The sequence below is a fragment of the Pagrus pagrus genome (genome assembly GCF_965226575.1).
Source record: "Pagrus pagrus genome assembly, chromosome: 5".
NCBI classification, from domain to species: domain Eukaryota; kingdom Metazoa; phylum Chordata; class Actinopteri; order Spariformes; family Sparidae; genus Pagrus; species Pagrus pagrus.
The window spans coordinates 4833334-4853760 of NC_140189.1; the positions used below are offsets into that span (position 1 = coordinate 4833334).

Below are 20427 nucleotides of genomic sequence, written 5' to 3' on the forward strand. Positions count from 1 at the left end.
TGACCCCTCAGCGGTTGTCACGACCCTTTGAGCAATGATTCAAAGATTACAACTGCAGATCGAATTAGAGAAAATGATGTTCTCTCTGCAGGAACGTTGACCTGATTGTCTGTGTTCAGGGCAGTGAGGACGAGATGTGGCTGTTGATGCAGGTCAGGCACCTGGAGGTGAACCTGAGGCAGAACAGGTTGAGAAATTAAACCTTCTTGTATTATGCCTTGGAGCATTTAGTGGAGGAAGTTGCAGTCGGAAAGGACATCTGTTTCATGGTCATTTCAACCTCACCTACTCAACTTGCCCTGAAGGGACTGTCTGCTCTCTGCAGAGTTTGACCCTTTGAGGACCATGAGTGCGAGTCGATGATATTCAGTTCAGAAGCATCTTGTTCAGAATGCTTTGTAGTCAATCATTTCATGTATTTTGTGTATTCATGTTTAAAAAGGATTAACAATTATTTATACAAGTCAGCTTTATTTGTATCGCCCAGTACGATATAAAATGTCTCACTGGGTTTCACACAACAGTTACCACCCTGAGCTCCCGAAGGAAACACTTGCGAACTTCCTCAAAAAGGCAGTATAGCAATACTTGCTCATTATACCCTTCAATAGAAAAGTGTCGGATAAAACATGCTCCAAAAAATATTAAGTTTGTCCTGAGGGGAGTGCTAGAGGATGAGCCATACCATTATTCAAACCTGAAGAAATGAAAAGAATTGATAAAGTGATTACTTGGTGCCCTTTAGATTTTGATATTTGTATGGAATTTGGCTCCATGCTGGGCTTGAGGAAGGGTCAGGGTGTCTCCCAAATCATTACGATTTATCATCTGAGGACTATGTGGCGAGTAGTTTATTGAGATGCCTTGCTCTGGAGTGAAGGGCAAAAGTGGGTTCAGAAAGCATCGTTGGTGCAACTTTGACCATGAGAATATTACTTCAGTCTCAGTTTATTCGCCCAAAACGCCAATGGGCCAACTGCACGAAGCTGAGCTGTAAACTAGCTGGCAACAGAGCCATTTCTAGAGCTAAGGTTTGGTCCTGTATTACCTTTACCTTCCACCTTTTGTGCTTTGGGTTACTTACAAAATAAGCATGCACTTTCACTTAGTGGACAGGTATTGCTGGATGGACTGCGTTGTTGTATTAGATAACATTTTATAAAACTTAAGACAAAAAATAATTGTCTTAATGGAGGTAATCAACTGGGGAAGTTTCATAGTGATATCTACCAGTTGAATTAGTGTCTTCGGAGGTTTTGTTATCCATTGAATTCTTCCTCTCGACCTTGACCTCCCTCCTTTCTGCTCTGCAGACTTAACACGTCACATGCCCATGCATGTGACTTGTTAAGCTACATACAAGCAAGTAGTGAAGTGGGAAAGTCAAGGATAGCCTGTGAAATGACTGATGGGCTCCAGGTCGCTCAACCCTGACCCAGATAAACATCTAGAAGATGGATGGAAGAATGGATAGATGGATCAAAATGTCAGTGAAATTCCTGCGTAGAAGATCCTTTTTCCTGTGTGCCATGACGTTTGGCATGCACTATTTTTCTCCCAGTACCATGAATAGAGGATATCTTTTGCATGGCTGGCCCCAGTGGGAATGCAACCTCCAACCTTGGCGGGTATGTCATATCTTCACGCAGATGATCAGTAAAGTGAAAAATTGCTTTTACAGTGCATCCTCCTCTCTCTCTCTGTGCGATGCTGCGTCTGATTCAGCCATTTTCCCCCTAATGAGAGGCTTCCTGGCTGCTGTTGTGCGTCTTACAGGAAGTCAATCCATGAGTTTGGAAATCTAAATCAGTTAAACAGACCTGTCAATGTGACTGCTTAGCCTGCGGTGTTTCAGCTCGATCATTAAGGCGTAACTGACAGAAAAAGACCTTCGGATGACCCAATTATCTATCGATCAAGAACCAACAGAGAGGGTGAGCAGTGTGTGTGTGTGTGTTTGTGTTTGTGTTTGTGTTTGTGTTTGTGTAGGAGAGGGTAGAAGAAAGAAAAAAGAACAAGAGGTAGAAAATTAGAGAATTATATGTCAATTAAAATGAAGTGATGACAGAGTGCAGCCTCAACCATCACTTATACTAATAGAAACATATGTAGAGGAATAAATGTGTGTTCATGTGTGTGTTTATCCCATAGCAAGGTGGATATCTTAATAATAAACACCATCTGGCTGAGCAGGCATGAGGTTTACCTTCCTCATGTACATGCACACAGCCTGCTGAGAGAGAGAGAGAGAGAGAGAGAGAGAGAGAGAAAGAGAGAAACTGGGAGCGAGAGAAGGAAGACATGACACAAGAAAAATCAAGGAGATGCAGAAAAATGAGGGATGAGTGAAGGAAAGAAAGAGAAGGAAGCGAGGATAAAGGGGAAACAGATGGACAGAGTGAGTCAGTGTTACAGCAGATTTAAAACTCAGTATGTGTCTTTGTGACAAAGGAAATAAGAAAAACAATCATGCCTGTTATCAGTGAATAAACAGATAAAACAGGATAAAAGTGATACATTTAACAAAGTAAACCCACTTCTGAACACCTCAAGTTTTATCGTGATTACACAGCTCAGCATGCTGGGACTTTAGTCCAGTCAGATCATCATTCAGTCATTTGTAAACAGCCTGTATGAGCCAACTGAGGACTCTGATATTTGCCTACATCTAGGTCCCACTTACGTTTGTTCACCCATTACTGCTTGAATTGGAGACATTTTTGATGAGAATTTAATGAGTGAAGAAAATGTAACTCTACTGCGATTAATTGTGTAGTCGACTAAACCGACCACTGAAATGCAGAAGTCATGAATGCCCAACGATAAAGTAAACATATTAAATACATTTCCTATTAGAGCACCAGTGATTGAGTAACAAGTAAATATCAATATCTAAATATCAATTCACATCCATTCTGAAGAATATTATTATACATTATGTCCAAAAGAACATTGGCTGATACATTTTTGTCTGATTTATAAACTGTCATACTGTATATAGATGAGAGAAAGAGGAAGCACGAGCGCTAATGGTGTTCTGTCAAACCACCAGGCCTCATCAAAGAGAATACTTAAAAAAAAGAGAGGAAGACTTATGACCAAAAGACAAAATGGCATAAATGATCCTGACCCTGAAGAAGGCACAGGACAATACGTGCTGGTGTATTTTTAATGTTTCTAGTCTGATGAAATAAAGGTCTAATACATTTTTCAAACAACCCTGAGTGCCTGGACCTGGATCATTTATGCCATTTTTGCATTTGGTTATAAGTCTTCCTTTTTTTTTTTTTTATGTCAAAAAAACAGTATTGGCCTCAATGTTTTGGTTGTTTTATTTCATGCTTTAAAAGAGCAGTGTTTACATTGACTTTTATGGCCTGTTGCTGTCATTACCATGCATTACTCCCTTGTGAATTTTGCAGAAATGTATATTATATCATCCTAGTATTAACAACACAAGACCATCTCAAAGAAATATTGCTCCTCCACAGGTGATGAAAATATAAGTCTGCTTCTTGCAATGTATAAACTGGCTCAGAATTTGCACTGATTTTTTTTTATTTTGATTGAAACAGTTCCAAAAACACACAGATAACAAAGATAAGATGAGAATGAGTAAAGGAGAGAGCTGTTCGCTGGCTACTGACCTGACTCCTGTCGCCTTGCCAGAGCATCAAATATTCATAATTACATTTATTCATTAACTCATTTATTCATCATTACATGTCTGCATCTTCTATCCTGACAGCAGGAGCCATCCAAGGTTAAACATCAACTCAGAATGTTCTTTTAAAACCAGATAGACACTCGGACAGAGAGGCAGACAGGTGAACAGGCAGTACTGTTGCTGTTGGTCTGGGTGTCTCAGTTGGTTTCTCAGCTCTATTTGTAAATATGAGACCATCAAAACATCCCGCTGTGATGGATGGATTCATATGAAGGAAAGAAAAATCTATTTTCCCTCTTTTTCTCTGTCTCTCTGTTTTTTGTTCAACTGTAATTCGATAATTCTAACAGGATGAGTTCATCACTAACACCAAAATATAAAATATAAAACTCTCCCTGAACATTGGCTCATATTCTCAGACAAGTTTGATTCTGTAACAACATCAAGAGTTATATTTATAACAGGGAGGTTTTATTAATAATCTGCCAAAGTTGCTCCAGAATGTGACTAGAGCTAAAGGAATCTGGACCTTTCAAAGTTAGAAAGTGGCTCATTAATTATAGCGCCCCCCACAGGGAAATCACCGCCATTTTTCAGACTCTGGAGGTCAATGCCAATATGCATCATCCCTGCAACCAGTCAAAATCAGACCTGCAGAGTCTGACACATCATCTGAGACATTACATCTGACAGATGGACATGGCCTGATTCATAACCCCACATACTATAGCAACAACACCTGATGGAACAAACCTCTCTTTTTTCTCTCTTATCTGTCTCTCTCTCTCTCTCTCAGGTGGCGATGAGGACAAGGACTTTGACATCCAGAGAAATACAGGAACCATCTCAATCGCCCGCCGGCTCGATGCTGCTCGACGCTCCAACTACAACATGACTGTTCGGGTCACCGATGGCCACCACACCGCCACCACACAGGTCAGAAATATGAAGCGACTTTGTCAAAAATATGTCCCACATTTGAAACAAGTAAAGGACTTCTGGCAACTAACTGACTCAGGAAAGAAAAAAGGAAAGAATTGTCTGACAATAGTATTAATGAAGATTAAATCAATTAAGAATGTTAGAAAGTATACTTAAAGGAACTTGGGGCAGGATAAACATCGGATACGTGTTCGGCTCATGGAGGCAGCTTCAACTTGAATTGGGACTGAAAACAGATGCTGACATGGCTCATTTCCTAGTTACCAGGTGAGAAAACATTACAGGTCATGTTTAGAGCTCGATTTGAAAATCATATGAGATCACCGAGGACTCGGAGTGACCCAACGTGCAAAGTAGTGTTAGCTGCAAACATGTAACTTAGTCCACCGCTGTGTAACACTGAATAGTTACAGACTGCGTATTTTCCACGGTCCTTTAGTCTGAAACCGAATAGTTAGAAATATGTCCCTTTTATATATGGGACCCAAAGCCCAACCTGTTATCTGGGAGGTGACGTTAGCAGCTGGATGTAGCCACAGGCTAACGGTTTGTTTGTGTCTGTGTAGTAACATTAGCTGCTTACACACAGCAATCCCGTATCAGAGATGATATTTCTGTCCCCCAATATGCCGTCTTTGCTTTCGCCTGTGCCTTTCAGACTGCATCAACCGTAACGGTAAATTGCCGCACTTGTGTGTCGCTACACACAGCGAGCCAGCTTCCCGGCTGCCTCGTGTGTGTAGGGGATAAGGCATCAGCTGCACTGCTGTGAAGAGTTCATGCGCGCTCCTGCGCCGGCTTGGCTGATGGCTGCAGTTACCCTAATGGCTGCAACAGCCATCGTGTCACTATTGACCACTATTACTTATTTCTTGATCCTGCCCCAAATTCCTTTAAGTTAATTTTGTGAAACATACAGTATCTATGAAGAGTACATAGAAATTCAAATTTAAAGCATATTCTCTTATTTTTAGTAATAAAAGCACACTTAAACAATCGTCTTTTTTGTAAGGGTGTCCTTTGATTATAAATTACGAAGCCAAGCTACTAAAAAAGTTAAGAAAACATTAAGTCAACCTGCAAATCAACCCACTGAAACGCCTTTACCTACGTCCTTGTTTAAGTTTGAAAATCTCTGGTTCAGAATGTAATCTTAAGTCCTGCAGGCAGCAGCAGCTCAGGTGCTGCGTGTGAAACAGTTCTGATGTGCCGCCTTCCATATTTGATGTTGTTCATGCTGAGCATCCATTTTCTCAAACCCTGTGTATTCCATCTCCGAACTGCAGGCCTACATCCGTGTGCTGGACATGAATGAGCATCGTCCAGTCTTCCTGAAGCCGCTGTACAAGGTAAGAGACGAGGAAGATCCCGTAGAGGTTCGTTTGAGTACAGAGTTCAGATTGGTAGGTGTGTTATACCTGAAAGGACAGTCTCTAGAGATAATAAGAGAGATGTAACCAGGTGTTAAATGCAGCACTTAGAGTACTGTTGGTCCTTTCTGATGGCAAGAATGTGTTTTATACAACAAAACCATCAAAGCTACCTGTAGACACAGCAGACAAAATATTAAAGTTAACCGAACAGCAACATCAGATTTTTTATGATTTAGATTTGACATGTCGGATTGATGAGTATCACTTCTGTCATTCTTTGCGTCTGGTTTTGGGATAATCATGCTCTTATTTTTCTTGACTAAGATCTCTAGTGTTGGGCTTTTTCTCCTATTTATATGCGTAATCTTTCAATTTGAGCAGCTGTTTGAGTGCGAGGGCAGGAGGTTGAGTGAAAGGATTACAAAATCTGAATGTGAAATCAATAAGTCATGCTCTCAAAATGAAAGCTCTTGAATAAAGATAGGAAAAAGCCTAACACTATTGTAGACTGATAATTCACATAAGGATTGATAGGCCATGATTTATTGATTGGTCTGGTTTTCGTGGTTACCAGGGAGCGGGTTAGAAACCACTTTAAATTTAAGTTTAGACACATGTTTGGAATTATTATAACCTCTGCAGGCATTCTTTACCGTGATTTTCAGGACATTCAATCGACAGTACAACTGCTGCATCATTGTTGTTTTCTAAATCACAGTAATCAATGGCCTCTCTGCTCCCGTCTCTGGAATTATTCCTCTTACAGAGCCATTACTTGTCCCCAAATGTTTTCTGTCCTTTGTCAGACCACCTTTATGAATAAATAGTGTGATTTAAATTGAAACGTCAAATTCTAGGAATTCATTTTTATATCCACTCTTCACAACCTGTTGTTTCCCATGTCCTCCTCTGTCCTCCTCTGTCTGTTTTAAGGTGAGAGTTCCTGAGGACACATCCCCCTGGAAGGACATCCTTCAGATCAGCGCGCAGGACGCCGACACCAACAGTAAGCTGGTGTACTCCATCCACAGCAGCCTCCATCCAGACAGCACCAAGTTCTTCCATCTGGACCCAAAGAGTGGAGTCCTGGTGATGACGGAGGAGCTGGACTATGAGACCATCTCTGTTCATACACTGATTGTGATGGTAACGAGACAGTTATTTCAGTAGAACAGAAGCTTATGAAGATATCTATAATGTGTATTAGTTACACTTGAGATAGTGTAGGACAATTAGACACAGGATAAAATAGAATAGACCCAAAAACATCTGAGCTGCCAATATTATACTCACTGAAAAATATAGAAAAAATATTTATCTCAATTTGGGTTACTAACACATTATTTTAAGATACTAAGTCATTATTTAGAGATATCTGGTCATTATCTTGAGAAGGTTTCTCATTGTAGTGGCTTACAGAATCTTTTTTTTCCCTCACATCGGGGTAGATGGCCTTTCACAGAAAAACAGCTAAAATAAATAAATTACATACAATCCAGGCAACTGTTAAAATTAAAAATACATCCAGAATGGGTCAAAATTGACAATAAATAGTAATAATTTCAAATTAGAAATGTTATATGTGCAGAGGATTAAGAGAACGTATCACACAAATACAGCTTCAGTACTAAACTCTCAGACACTTGAACATTTCTTTGCTCCTCCTCAGGTGCGTGACCAGGAGATCCCAGTGAAGAGGAACTTTGTGAAGGTGGTGGTTCAGGTGGAGGACTGTAACGATCATTCACCGGCTTTCCTCAGCCCCCGCTACGAGGCCAGCATCTCCAACCAGGCCCCCACAGGCTCCGAGGTCATCAGGGTCAAGGCCCTGGACAAGGACATGGGCAGCAACGCTGACATCAGCTACTCTCTGCACTCAGGTGAGCAGCAGAGGGGCTCTTTTTTATCTTTTATAAGCTCCTTTTTTGTATCACCCTGATTTACATTAATTAGGTTAGGATTATTCCCCTCTGGAAGCTGCAACCATTTTTTAATGTTTACCACCAGGAGCTGCCCCGTACAGCCATAGCCTTCGAATGTTGACTCCTTAGCTCCACTGAGGCAGAGGGTTTAAGGGCACAATGTTGATACCTGAGAGATGAAAGTGTTACTGTCTCTGTTTGCTTCTAACATCACACATGGTGCAAAAAATTGTCCTGACCTTCTGAAAGATTTGTGGAACAGCTGTGTCCTACAACTCGTATCCTCTTGCAATACTGCAAGATTTATTCAGGGGATGTCGCTGATCACATATGGTCAAAGCAGTGAAACCTGTTTATAGCAAAGAACGTCTTTTTCTTTATTAAAACAAGAGAAAAAGAATCAACCAATAGAATAAGATAAATGTAACTGACTGACTTCAGCCTGATAGCTTCTTGACCTCTCCCAACACATCTATTATCCTTTTATTATCTGGATTAAAAAAAATAAAATAAAAAAAACATTTAACTTAATTATTAAATTTTATTATAATGAATTCTATGCAATCTAATGCAAAATTGTAAGACAGTAGTAGGAGATAAAAGCAAATAAAGTGATGGTAGAAAGTGGAACTCAAAGGTTACAAACAAACGCATTGATCGCATTTTGAAAAAGCTGATTTGTTTTTGTAACACATTTCTTTTCTTGCAGGGAATATCAACAGCATCTTCTCCATAGATCCAGAGCTGGGCTCCATCAGTGTGTCCAAACCTCTGGACCTTCAGCCTCAGGACCAGTTTCACTTGACAGTGAAGGCCACTGATCAGGGTTTCCCTCAGCGCAGTGACCTCTGCTCCGTCCACGTTCATGTCCGCATCTCCGACCAAACCCCACCCGTCTTCCCCTCAGACGAATACCTCACAGAGATCAGTGAATTAAGTGCCCTTGGAACACCAGTGGTAACCATCTCAGCCTCCAGCCTTGCTGCAGTGCATTATGGGATAGAAAGTGGCAACCCAAATGGGACATTTCATATCAACCCCTACACTGGGTTGATTTCAATCCAGAAGCACCTTGATTTTGAGAACTGTGCCTCATACAAACTCAAAGTTACAGCTTCCACCACAGCTGGAGCCTTGTCAAAGACTCTCGTTTACATCTACGTGATTGACGAGAATGACAGTGCTCCTGTTTTTCAGCAGAAGGAGTACCTGGGGCAAATAAGTGAGTCAGCTCACATCAACAGCATGGTTATGGGGGAAAGAAACATCCCTCTGGTCATCCAGGCTTCTGATGAAGACAAAGATGCAAATTCTCTGCTGGTGTATGAGATCCTTGAACCAGAGGCCCTGATCGTCTTCAAGATAGACTCAAGTATGGGCACCATCTCTTTAATTTCACCCGTTGACTTTGAAGCCAAGGCAGAGTATCACTTCAGTGTGCAGGTAAAGGACTCGGGGGAACCATCACTGTGCGCAACGGAGCCTGCCAAGGTCACTGTTCGCGTCCTGGACCTGAATGACTGCCCGCCACAATTCACCTCCCCTGTGTACGAGCCATCCATCATCTTCCCAGCTGTCAGAGATACAGAGGTTGTCCGCGTCATGGCCCATGACGCCGACTCGACAGTCTCATACAGCATCACCGAGGGGAATCTTCAAAATGTCTTTTCAATTCAGCCCAACTCTGGAATCATCACCATAAGCAATGTGTCTGAATTTAGGCCGTTTTACGAACTGCTCGTCAAAGCCTCAGACGGCCTCTACAAAGACTTAGCAACCGTCAAGATAAACGTAACAAACCTCACAGCAAGCGATCTCGAATTTGAGCAGAAAGTGTATTCAGCTAGTGTTGCAGAAAACCTTCAGACAGTCAAAACTTTGGCAGCACTCAAAACCACAGGTTGTTATTTAAATGAGCCTCTTTCATATTCTGTGGTAAACCCAATGGGAAAGTTTTCTATCTCCCAGACGTCAGGCGTACTTGAAACAACAGGTATTCCTTTTGACCGAGAGTTACAAGATGTTTATGACGTAGTGTTGATGGTACAAGACATGAGAACACCACCCAGGACAGCTACAACCCAGGTCAAGGTTTTTATAGATGATGTCAATGACAACTCTCCACAGTTTCTAAACTTGCCTTTTTCAATGATGATCTCTGAAGCATCTGAACCAGGAGATGTTTTGTATCAAGCAATGGCTATCGACAGAGATCTGGGAGAGAATGGATCCATTATGTACTCACTGGAGGAAGATTACAACCTCTTCAGGATAGATCCTGACGTAGGTGACATATCCCTTCAAAGGCCTCTTGACTTTGAAGCTCTGAATAAGTACGTGTTGACAGTCTTGGCAATGGACGAGGGTGAACCGAGTCGCAGCACTGTAGCACAGCTCAGCATTCAAGTGAGGAATCAATCCAACCCAGTTTTCCAGACTCTTCTGTATCCGCTAAAAGTCCCAGAAAATGTCCCACCATTCACCACCATCTTACACGTTCAGGCCAGGAATCCGGAGGGCTATCGACTCATCTACAACCTCGAGGAGGAAAATGCTTCCAAACACTTTCACATTGATTTCAAAACTGGTGTGTTGACTGTCACCAACCCGCTCGACTACGAGAGCCAAACCATGCATGTGTTGACAGTTCGAGCTACTGACTCTGTGACCGGAACTTTCTCTGAGGCCTCCATTGAAATAGAAGTGGAGGATGTGAACGATAACGCGCCAGTTTTCTCAAAGCTGACGTACTCTGCGATCCTTGATGAGGGGCTTCCTATTGGCACATCTGTGAAAGAACTTTCTGCCTCTGATCAAGACTCTGGCAGGAATAAAGATCTTACCTTCCAGATGGTGAAAACGGAGGGAAACGAGACTGATTTTTTTGAGATCGACCCTCATAGCGGGTTGATTGTTACAAAACAGGTGCTGGACTATGAAGACACAACGCACTTTAAATTGAAAATCAAAGCCACTGACAATGGCTCTGTTCCTCTTAGTAGTGAAGCCTACGTCCTCATAAATGTCACAGATGTCAATGACAACCCACCAGACTTTGTCACCTCCCAGTACGAAGCCACGCTAGATGAAATGGCAAAGTGTGGCCACATAGTGATCAAAATCCAAGCTTCAGATCCCGATACTGGGGACCTGAATAACCTCAGGTACAAAATCCTCTCAGGGAATGAAGGCCGGTACTTCAACATTAACGAATCCTCAGGAATTATCTCCTTTTCTAACGTCTGTAAGAGGAATCTGGATCCCTACTACAACCTGACGGTAGCGGTGTCTGACGGAGTGTTTCAGAAAACAGCACCTGTCAATATTAACATGATGAACAGCAACAGGCATAGTCCGTACTTCAAGCAGAACATCTACGAAGCAGAGCTCGCTGAAAATGCAGAGGCAGGCACTCGAGTGATCCGATTGGCGGCCATCGACCCTGACGATGGGCCGTACGGCAGCGTTGACTACACCATCATAAATAAACTCGCTGATGAGAAATTTGCCATCGACAATGATGGCCAGATTGTAACAACACAACCATTGGACAGAGAGAATCCAAACCAGAGAGTCATCGCTATCAAAGTGATGGCCAAAGATGGCGGCGGAAGAGTCGCCTTCTGCACGGTAAAGATTATTCTCACAGATGAGAATGACAATGTTCCTCAGTTCAAAGCGTCAGAATACCAAGTTTCAATTCAGTCAACTGTGAATAGAGGCTCCCCTGTCATTCAAATCATGGCTTATGATGCAGATGACGGCAAAAATGCAGACGTCACCTACACGGTAGATGAAGCTGAAGAGGTGACTGAAGACATCATCGAGATCAACCCTTTCACTGGAGTTGTGAGTGTCAAAGAGAGTCTTGTTGGCATGGAGAACAAGATCTTCAACTTCAAAGTCAAAGCTCGCGATGGCAGCCTTCCTTTCTACAACTCCACAGTCCCTGTTCAAGTCAAAGTGGTTCCTCCTGAGGTTCCTCTTCCAAAGTTCTCAGAGCCTCTCTACACCTTCTCAGCTGCAGAGGATGTCCCAGTAGGGACAGAGATCGGCTCTGTTAGGGCCGACTCTGACATGCCTCTTATTTACAGCCTGGTGGATGGGAACACGCTGGAAAGCAACAAAGACAAAGTGTTCACTTTGGACAAAGAAAGCGGAACTTTGCTGCTGCAGAAGACCATCGATCATGAAAAGACAAAATGGTATCAGATAGATGTGATCGCTCAGGGAAGCCACAACGGGACTGATGTAGCGTCACTGGTGTCGGTCAACATCCAGGTCCAAGATGTGAATGATAATCAGCCCGTGTTCGATGCAAACCCATACAGAGCCTTCCTGGCTGAGAACCTGCCTGCTGGAACCACTGTTATCCAGGTGAGAGCAGGAAAATCCTGATTCTTTATATTTAGGACTAGATTATAGTCACTCTGGCTGGAAAGAGTATAACAGTGTGAGATCTGTACTTAACATTTCTTATAAAAGGTATTTCAAATTTTGTTTTGCAAAAAGTGATTCTGGAGAAAGATAATTGCTTGTTGAGTCTCATCTCCAGGTAGTCAAATACCAACGCTTTGAGTTGGTAGGTTGAGATGGCCACCAACCAAAGTGTCACTGAGGCCTGAATGGCTGATATGCGTGTGCATGTTTTTACTGTTGTTATGATTCAATAGATATGAGATATTAAAGGCTACATACTGTTTGTTGACTGATATAAATCTACTTCGGTAACCCCTCAGTATTAACCCATTCAGTTCCACTGAATCTTCATCTTGATCCGCAGGTGACCGCCAACGACCCTGACACAGACACCAACGGTCTTGTGACCTACAGCTTGGAGAATCTACCTGATGACACCACAGCGGACATCACTGAGGTGTTCTCCATCGATGGAGAGAGCGGCTGGATCACCACTGTACGAGAGACGGACTGCGAGGCCACCAGGGTTTACAGGTTCAACGTGGTTGCCACGGACCACGGCGGCGACTTCAAGCTGTCGTCTAGCGTCCTGGTGGAGGTGACGGTGACGGATGAGAACGATAATCCACCAAAGTTCTCCGACGATGTGTACCGCGGCTCAGTGGTGGAGAACAGCAGTCCTGGTGAAGTCATCGTCTCTATGACGACCACAGATGCTGACGTGTCACTGGAGAGCCGCCTTGTGACGTGTTACATTACTGGTTAGTGTGTTCTTAGACTTGAGCCTGTGAATGTGAGTTTGTGTTGCTCCCTTGTGTGTTTATTTGTGCAAATCAGTGTGTGCGTCTGTGCGTGTGTATGTATGTGTGTGTGTGTGTGTTTCAGCCAAATTACTGTCCCATTGAAGATTTGCGACATTGTGGGCTTTATCAAGACATTAATGAGGTGAAATGAAATCTTGTGTTAAACGCCCTCAGTTGAGTCATGATATTATGTTATTCAGCCACAGATTAATCACAAAGAGAAGCAGTTTGACAAGCCGACGAGACGGGAATACCAACGAGTTGCCCTGCAGCTAACAACAAAAACAAAGCCTCATATTAATGCAAATCCTCCATTTTCCTCCAGACAGTCAAAGATGGACCGTTTCTAAAGGAGCTCGCTGTCACAATTGTTTTAGAAAGTGTAACAGAGGAATATTTGCATTGGGATTATTTATAAATGGTTTTACTGACGTGAATTTATCGACAAGAAAGACAACAGAAGCAAACATTGGATATTTAAGCTGCCCACCGACAGTAATGATTGATTTGAGCGTTTTATTTATTCAGAAGAGTCTCTCGACAACAGAGCTGCTTCACACAACAAAGTTCAATTACTTTGGTTTCCAGTAGTTTTTACATCAGGACCATAGCCAGGATGGTCTTGATCTCTCATGCAACACACAGGTTTTGACTAGACCCCAAAAAAGTTTCAAAAATGGTCCAGTGTGTTGTTTCTTTTCACATTTCATTAAGAGTTGCAACAAATAATCGATTGGTTGTCAACTTTAATTTAATTGGCAGCTGTTTTGATCATCAGCTTGAGTATTTTTTTAAAGAAAAAAAGTCAAACTTCTCTGATTCCAGCTTCTTAAATGTGAATATTTTCTGACAGTAAACTGAATATCTCTGGGTTATGGATAAAACAAGATTTGAGGATTTCATCTTTGTATTTGAGAAACATTTGCCATTTTTAACCATTTTCTGACCTTTTATAAACAAATAACTAATCGATGAATGGAGAAAATAATCATTATTTGCAGCCCTAATTTCATTCATTCATCCAAATATGTTTTCAGAGGCTTTTTCTGCAACGAAAGTAAGATGTAATAAAGTAAAAATAAATAAAGAGCAACATTATTGTGGAAATACTACTTATTGATGTCTTTTGGAGATTCTGTAAATCATATCAGCATAAACATCAAGTATCAATGGCTTCAGTCCAAAAAAACCTCACCAGCCCTTAATAATCTCCACTGTGGTAGCCTTTAAAAAAATGTGCATGTGTTTTTTAATGACCCATCTCTCATCATACTGAGTGGTGTTTATATACAGTAGGACTTAATGGTTTGTCATTGAAAGAAAACCACACAACTTGTACGACAACTTTTAATAGCTGTAAACAGTTTGCTTCTTGAGGTTGAAGCGTGTGTTCAGACTTCCATCAACGCATGACACTTGTCAAACAGGTGTCTGACTGACTGTGATGTAGCAAACAGACTGATGCTCACCAGACAGGGTCAGCTGTCTAGCCACAAACTGTTTAAGTTTTCATTTTAAAAAAAAATAAAGGTTTGTGAGAGAGAAAAGGAAACAATAAAATGCAAAGTACCCAGGTGAGTCAGCCTAATGTTAAAATATTACCCCACGATACAAAATAAATGAGTAAAGATCGAGATGGCAAAGAGAAAAGATTGAATTATTCATCAGGAACAACAAGCCATCAGAACTCAATATCAAAGACGCTCCTGTATTAAATAAGAAAACAGGGAATTTAAGAAACTTTATATTACTCAGAAGGTAATAGAAGGGTAGAGAGACGCCTCAATGAATGCAAAGCAGACGACCAACAAACAGCACAACCAAGAAGAAACTTGGACACAAACTTCTTCTTTTATGTGAATAACAGACGTCACAGCACAGAGAACAAACATCATTTATCACTGAATTCCTGCGTCACACACATATACATGAACATTCTGATTGCTGATTTATTGTAGATTGTATTTTGTCTGTAGAACAACACCAAGAGATACCTGTCTATAATTTATTATCACCAAAACACTTCACTTCTAACCCTGTCAGGTGTTTTAATACATGAGAGTTACTTTTTAAGGTGACTCTTGTTTCTTTCATGCTTTTTTCACTCGGTTTACCTCTTTCTTAACTTCTTCTTTTACACAGCTAAATATGTTCCATATCATTCATAATGTAACTTCCTATCCTAATATAGAAGGCCATAATTGTGGCTTTAGAAATACTTAATACCTAATACAGATATTCACTTTGTAGACCTTCCATAATGTCCTTATACCTGAATGACTGAATAGGTTGATTGCAGGTCACTCTTAAAACAATGTATATCACAGCTCCCAAAGCAACAACCAGGCGCAGATTGGCTGTCTTCATAACTTAAGTTCTGTCATAACATCTTAACTACGTTAAACTAAAGTATGTAAGCTTAATTTACTCACTGTTGACTTTTGGTTTTGGTTTGGTTTACCCAACCCTTCAATCCTGTGCTCCTCCTCCTACGGATTTGGTCACTCTTTACGCTAGTTCACCTGACTTACTCCTTTGCTGCTGCAATAATTACTATGGCCACTAGAGGCCTCTGTCTGACCGGAAGCGTAAATATGGGTCGTAATCAGCTAATAAGTACAATTTTGAGAGTGAGAGTATGTGTACATTTTAAATTTGCAAATTGATCGATCTGCCAAATAGTCATTCAAAAGAAAAATAGACAGCAAGTATTTTGATTATTGGTCAAATAATTATTTATTTCAGTAAGCATAAACATCAAATAATTGACGGTTTTAGAATTTCCGTGTCTAACAAGGTCTCTTGTCTCTGGGTCTTTTGGGGTTTAGATAGTAAGATAGATGCGATATATCAGCCAATATACACACTTTTTTTTTTTTGCATTGATCCTTAAAACAAAGATATGTAAAGGATATGTTACAGTTTAACAATAAACTTAAACTGTCAAAAATGACATCAATGCATTGAAACAGTAAATTTCACTATGAATTTAATAATTATAAGTTACCCCAGGCATCTTTTTTGCATTATAATCTCAAAAAAAAAAAAAAACAAGGTTTCATATCTGTGCATGTTGGACAGTGCTGATACTGATATATACGGGATTGGCCAATATTGGCAGATAGTATTGGCCAGCCGATATATCGGTCAGGCTCTAGCTTAAGACTGTATATCGTACAAAACATTTGAGGAAATTGTCTCGTGCTCTAGGTTACTGTGATGGACATTAAGGACATTTTTCAAATCAAAACTCTCCCTCATCACATGCAGATGGAGACCCTCTGGGCCAGTTTGCCATCATTCAGGCAGACGAGGGCGAGTGGGGTCTGATTGTCAAGGAGCGTCTGGACAGAGAGACCAAAGACAGATACACACTCAGAGTCACCGCCACCGACGGGAAGTTTGAGGCTCCAGTTGTTGTAGACGTCCACGTGCTGGACATCAACGACAACAGTCCGCTGTGTGAGCAGGTGAGGAAGGACAGGATACAGATAAGAGTCATCAAAGCATCACATCGTCCTTATTTATGCATCAAAAGTTAACAACAGCTTGTCAGACACACTCCCACCTGGGAGATGATGTACAAGAATGTCTTCTTGTCTCCTGGGAACTGTTCAAGGAAATTAAATGTTACTTTCTTTGCACGTTTTCTTTTCATCTTTAATTGTACCAGTAATGTTTCTCAGTAAATTAAATCTTCGTCACAATTTATAATAGACCCTGCCGCCTCGCAGTGTCTCCTCCACTAATACACTAATAAAGAATCTTATTAGTCAGGGTTTCATTGAAGTGCTGTGATGAAGAACAAATTTAGGACAAACTGAATCTTTTTGGGGGGATTTTGGAAGAAAATGATTACTTTTTACGACTTTTATCGAATATGCTTCAACCTGTATAGTTAAAACCTTTACTACCCTCATTAAATAATTAGTTATTGGATGTAATCAGAGGAGAATTCCTTCCCCCAATAAAGTCAATATCAATTCTGAAGGGAAAGTCTGTACACGCCAAATAATGAATGTTGAACCTTTGTGAAGTATAAACAGTTTGTTTTCTTCCAAAAAACTAATATTTGTGGAGTCAGCAACAGGATGTTCTGCAGCGAAACTGTCAGTAAGTCAGACGCTGTCACACACAACAGCAGTGTACCATCATTTCTGCTCAAACACACACCTATTCGATGCCAAAGAGGGAGGCAAATGTGTAACTACAATACAGGATAAAGGCCTGTGCTCGACTGACATTGTAATATTGTTCAGTTACCCAACCAGGTAAAGCTCCTTCACAAACATTTTGTTTCACAGCAAAATCTTTGAAAACAAACCAAATAGAAATACTTTCACATTATTAGATATGAGTGTGAATTTTCAGTTTTCCTCTTTTTGACAAAGACACCTTTTTCGCTTGCGCCTTTTTATGTGTCCATTTTGTATTCTGCTGCCTTTTTTATGCGGATCTGACTTTGTACACGGATGATGCACAAAGGTTAGGCTGGCTGTATACATACCAAACATTTAAACTTTTAAACTAATGAGGAAAAAAGCTCGTTATCATTTCACTGTACAATTCATTTGAAATTTGCAATTTCATACATGTATTGTTTTTCTTTTTTTTCCCCTGCAAGAAATTGATGATATTTATTAAACCGAAAGATGACATACATTCTGTATTACGATGGTGTCTTGTAATCCCATGTGGGATGGGCCAGATATTGGCAAGACACAGAAATAAAAATGTATATCTTATTGATGAAATGTACCAAAAATTGACTTTCACTTTAAAAAGGAATTGCCCTCCTTGTATGAGGAGCTACTTTGCATTAAGTATCCTGATCAAGGACTGAGGAGGTGGGAGTTGAGACACTAACCCCACGGTTAGTGGCCCACTCTGCAGCCTGAGCAGGCAGACTATCTTTGTGGGAACCGTTTCATCTGATGACAACTCTCTAACAACCATCTGAATCCTAAATCTTTCCCTTCTGAACTTAACCCTCGATGTAAAGTAAACTGTAAATTTAACTCCTCTAATGAATCCTGGCGAGTGCTAAAACGTTTAAAATCACGTTTCTTCTCTTCATTATTGGAGCCCAGTAGTGGTGTCGTTTTATACATCCAGCACTCAGGAGCTCGACTGTGAAAAGTGCTATGCAAATGGAGGCCTGATTATTGTTATTATCCTCATGTTCCAGCTGGTGTACACGGAGGCGGTGATGGAAAACTCGCCCTCCAGCATGTTTGTGCTGAAGGTTTCGGCTTCGGATCCAGACGTGGGAGCTAATGGCCAGATCTCCTACACCCTCCACGGTCCCAACGCAGACAAGTTCCATCTCGACCATAGGACAGGTATGATGGTGTATGTTTGGGGTCAAAACACAAGTGCTGCCTCTAAGTGTGAGCGTTTGAGTGATACCATCAGCTGCTCAGAGAGGCTCTGTGCTGAAAAGAGTCAAAAACATTTCTACTGTCTTTTCTTTTTCCTCCCAGGAGCTCCTCACTGACATCCATCACACTTTATTTCTGTCATAACATCTTTCTGTCATGACTTCAGTGCCACCCGATCTCCTGTAAGATATCAGCTTTTATCCACGCTAGCAGAGAGGGTGTAGATGCTGCAATTTAAGTCAGTTCTAAGTGCTGTATCGTAGGCAACTGGACTTGTTTCAGTTTCTTGAAGACGATTCACCTCTCATCCATTCTCAGTTCTGATTTAAGTCAGTGTTTTGGGGCCAACACTTTAGTTTGATTGAAATATGACATCTGTTGGATCCCAAAGGATGAAGAGTTAAATTACACCAGTTTTTGTTGGGAGCCAGTCAGCGGTCAAAATTTTCAGCTGTCCATCGCTTCAGGACTGGAAACATGTAATATTAACAACCAAAGCTAGAGGTGGTGAGTTGTTTTAGAAGCATTTTTTTATTATATTAAAAAAAATCTTAACAACCTGATGCTCTGAGGAAAACAAAAGAAAAAATGTATGTCTGTGGCTGTCCCAGACCTCTGATAGGCCCATCCGATTATTTCATTTAGCATCAAATGAAATGTTTGGACAGCCTACCTGCTTGTTCAAACATGTCCCTGCTTCCTACTAAACAGTTAAAATGCTCATGTTATAATGCTAAATGTTACTCAGACATCAACATTTTAATATCCAGGTAGCAAATATCCAAACATTCTTTCCTACAGTGGAAGTTCAGATACTTGTAAAAAAGACTTCTTCTCAACTTCTTTACTCAAGTAAAAGTAATAAAGTACAGGCTCTGAAATGTACTAAGTGTCAAAGTAAAAAGTATCTTTACTCTGAAGGACATTTCTAGCGGCCATTTGTCATCAAAGGTAACTGAGGCTCACGTCATATTAATATAATTCAAAGACTATTAAACTTAAAGGTAGAGTCAGTAGGATTTGTCCCAGCTGTTCCTAAACGCACCACAAAGATGGCTGATTGTTGAGTCTCATTCCCAGGATGTCAAATAGCCACATTTTGGGTTGTTAAAGCGTCCCGAGCAGCAACAAAGTGAGAAAATAAGAAAATCCAGGCAGAGGGCTGCAGGGTCTCTGCAGATACGAGACACTGACACGTCTTTTCTCCCCATTCCAGTCCCCCTCTCTGTCTGTCTCCGTCTGCCGTGCGTGATGTGCACTGATAGGTTGAAATCAGTCTTGTGATGTTGGGAAATAAAAATAATCCATAATTCCCCTCAAATGCATTCAAACTAAAGTAACAGGCCTGTTTTGAAAATGTGAGGAGGAGAAAGTTCCAGAGTAGTCCAACCTCTGATATCCTGCAGTGACCTAGCAGTAACACGCAGGGTCGCATGTGAACACATTAGAGGAAAAGAAAGGTCTGGTAACGTAGCTGAGCCTGATGAGCTTTTAATTTCATTTGCGATTAAACAGGTGTGTAATGTGTTAAATGAAACATGAAAGTAATCTGTAGAAAAGTACAAACCAGGTGACAAAATGATTTGGATGACTTTTGATGAATTGTATAAATCTTTCCTCAGGTGAGCTGTTCACTCTGGCCGTGTTGGACCGGGAGAGGGAGGTCGAGTACAACATGGTTGCAAAGGCGACGGACGGCGGCGGGCGGTCGTGTCAGGCAGACATCCTGCTGATGATCCAGGACATGAACGACAACCCACCTCGCTTCTCCTCCAGCCACTACGAGGTCACCGTGTTCGACAACACCACCGTCCGAACACCCATCGCAGTCATTTACGCCAAGGACCCAGACACAGGTAGGCTGAGTTTCTAAATGTCTTCCTGAGTTTCTAAATGTCTTCCTGAGTTTCAACACAATGA

The 20427-nt window shown here is 41.2% G+C and overlaps 1 protein-coding gene across 1 annotated transcript in view; it reads left to right on the forward strand.

Moving 5' to 3' along the window:
- fat2 (FAT atypical cadherin 2) overlaps window positions 1-20427 on the forward strand; it is a 123189-nt gene that overhangs the window by 41952 nt on the left and 60810 nt on the right. The window contains exons 7-15 of the mRNA XM_084353255.1: window positions 4464-4603; window positions 5896-5958; window positions 6916-7128; window positions 7652-7862; window positions 8614-12281; window positions 12688-13084; window positions 16397-16596; window positions 18315-18468; window positions 20130-20363. Of these exons, the coding sequence (XP_084209381.1) occupies window positions 4464-4603; window positions 5896-5958; window positions 6916-7128; window positions 7652-7862; window positions 8614-12281; window positions 12688-13084; window positions 16397-16596; window positions 18315-18468; window positions 20130-20363 (5280 nt within the window). The remainder of the gene's footprint in view (window positions 1-4463; window positions 4604-5895; window positions 5959-6915; window positions 7129-7651; window positions 7863-8613; window positions 12282-12687; window positions 13085-16396; window positions 16597-18314; window positions 18469-20129; window positions 20364-20427) is intronic.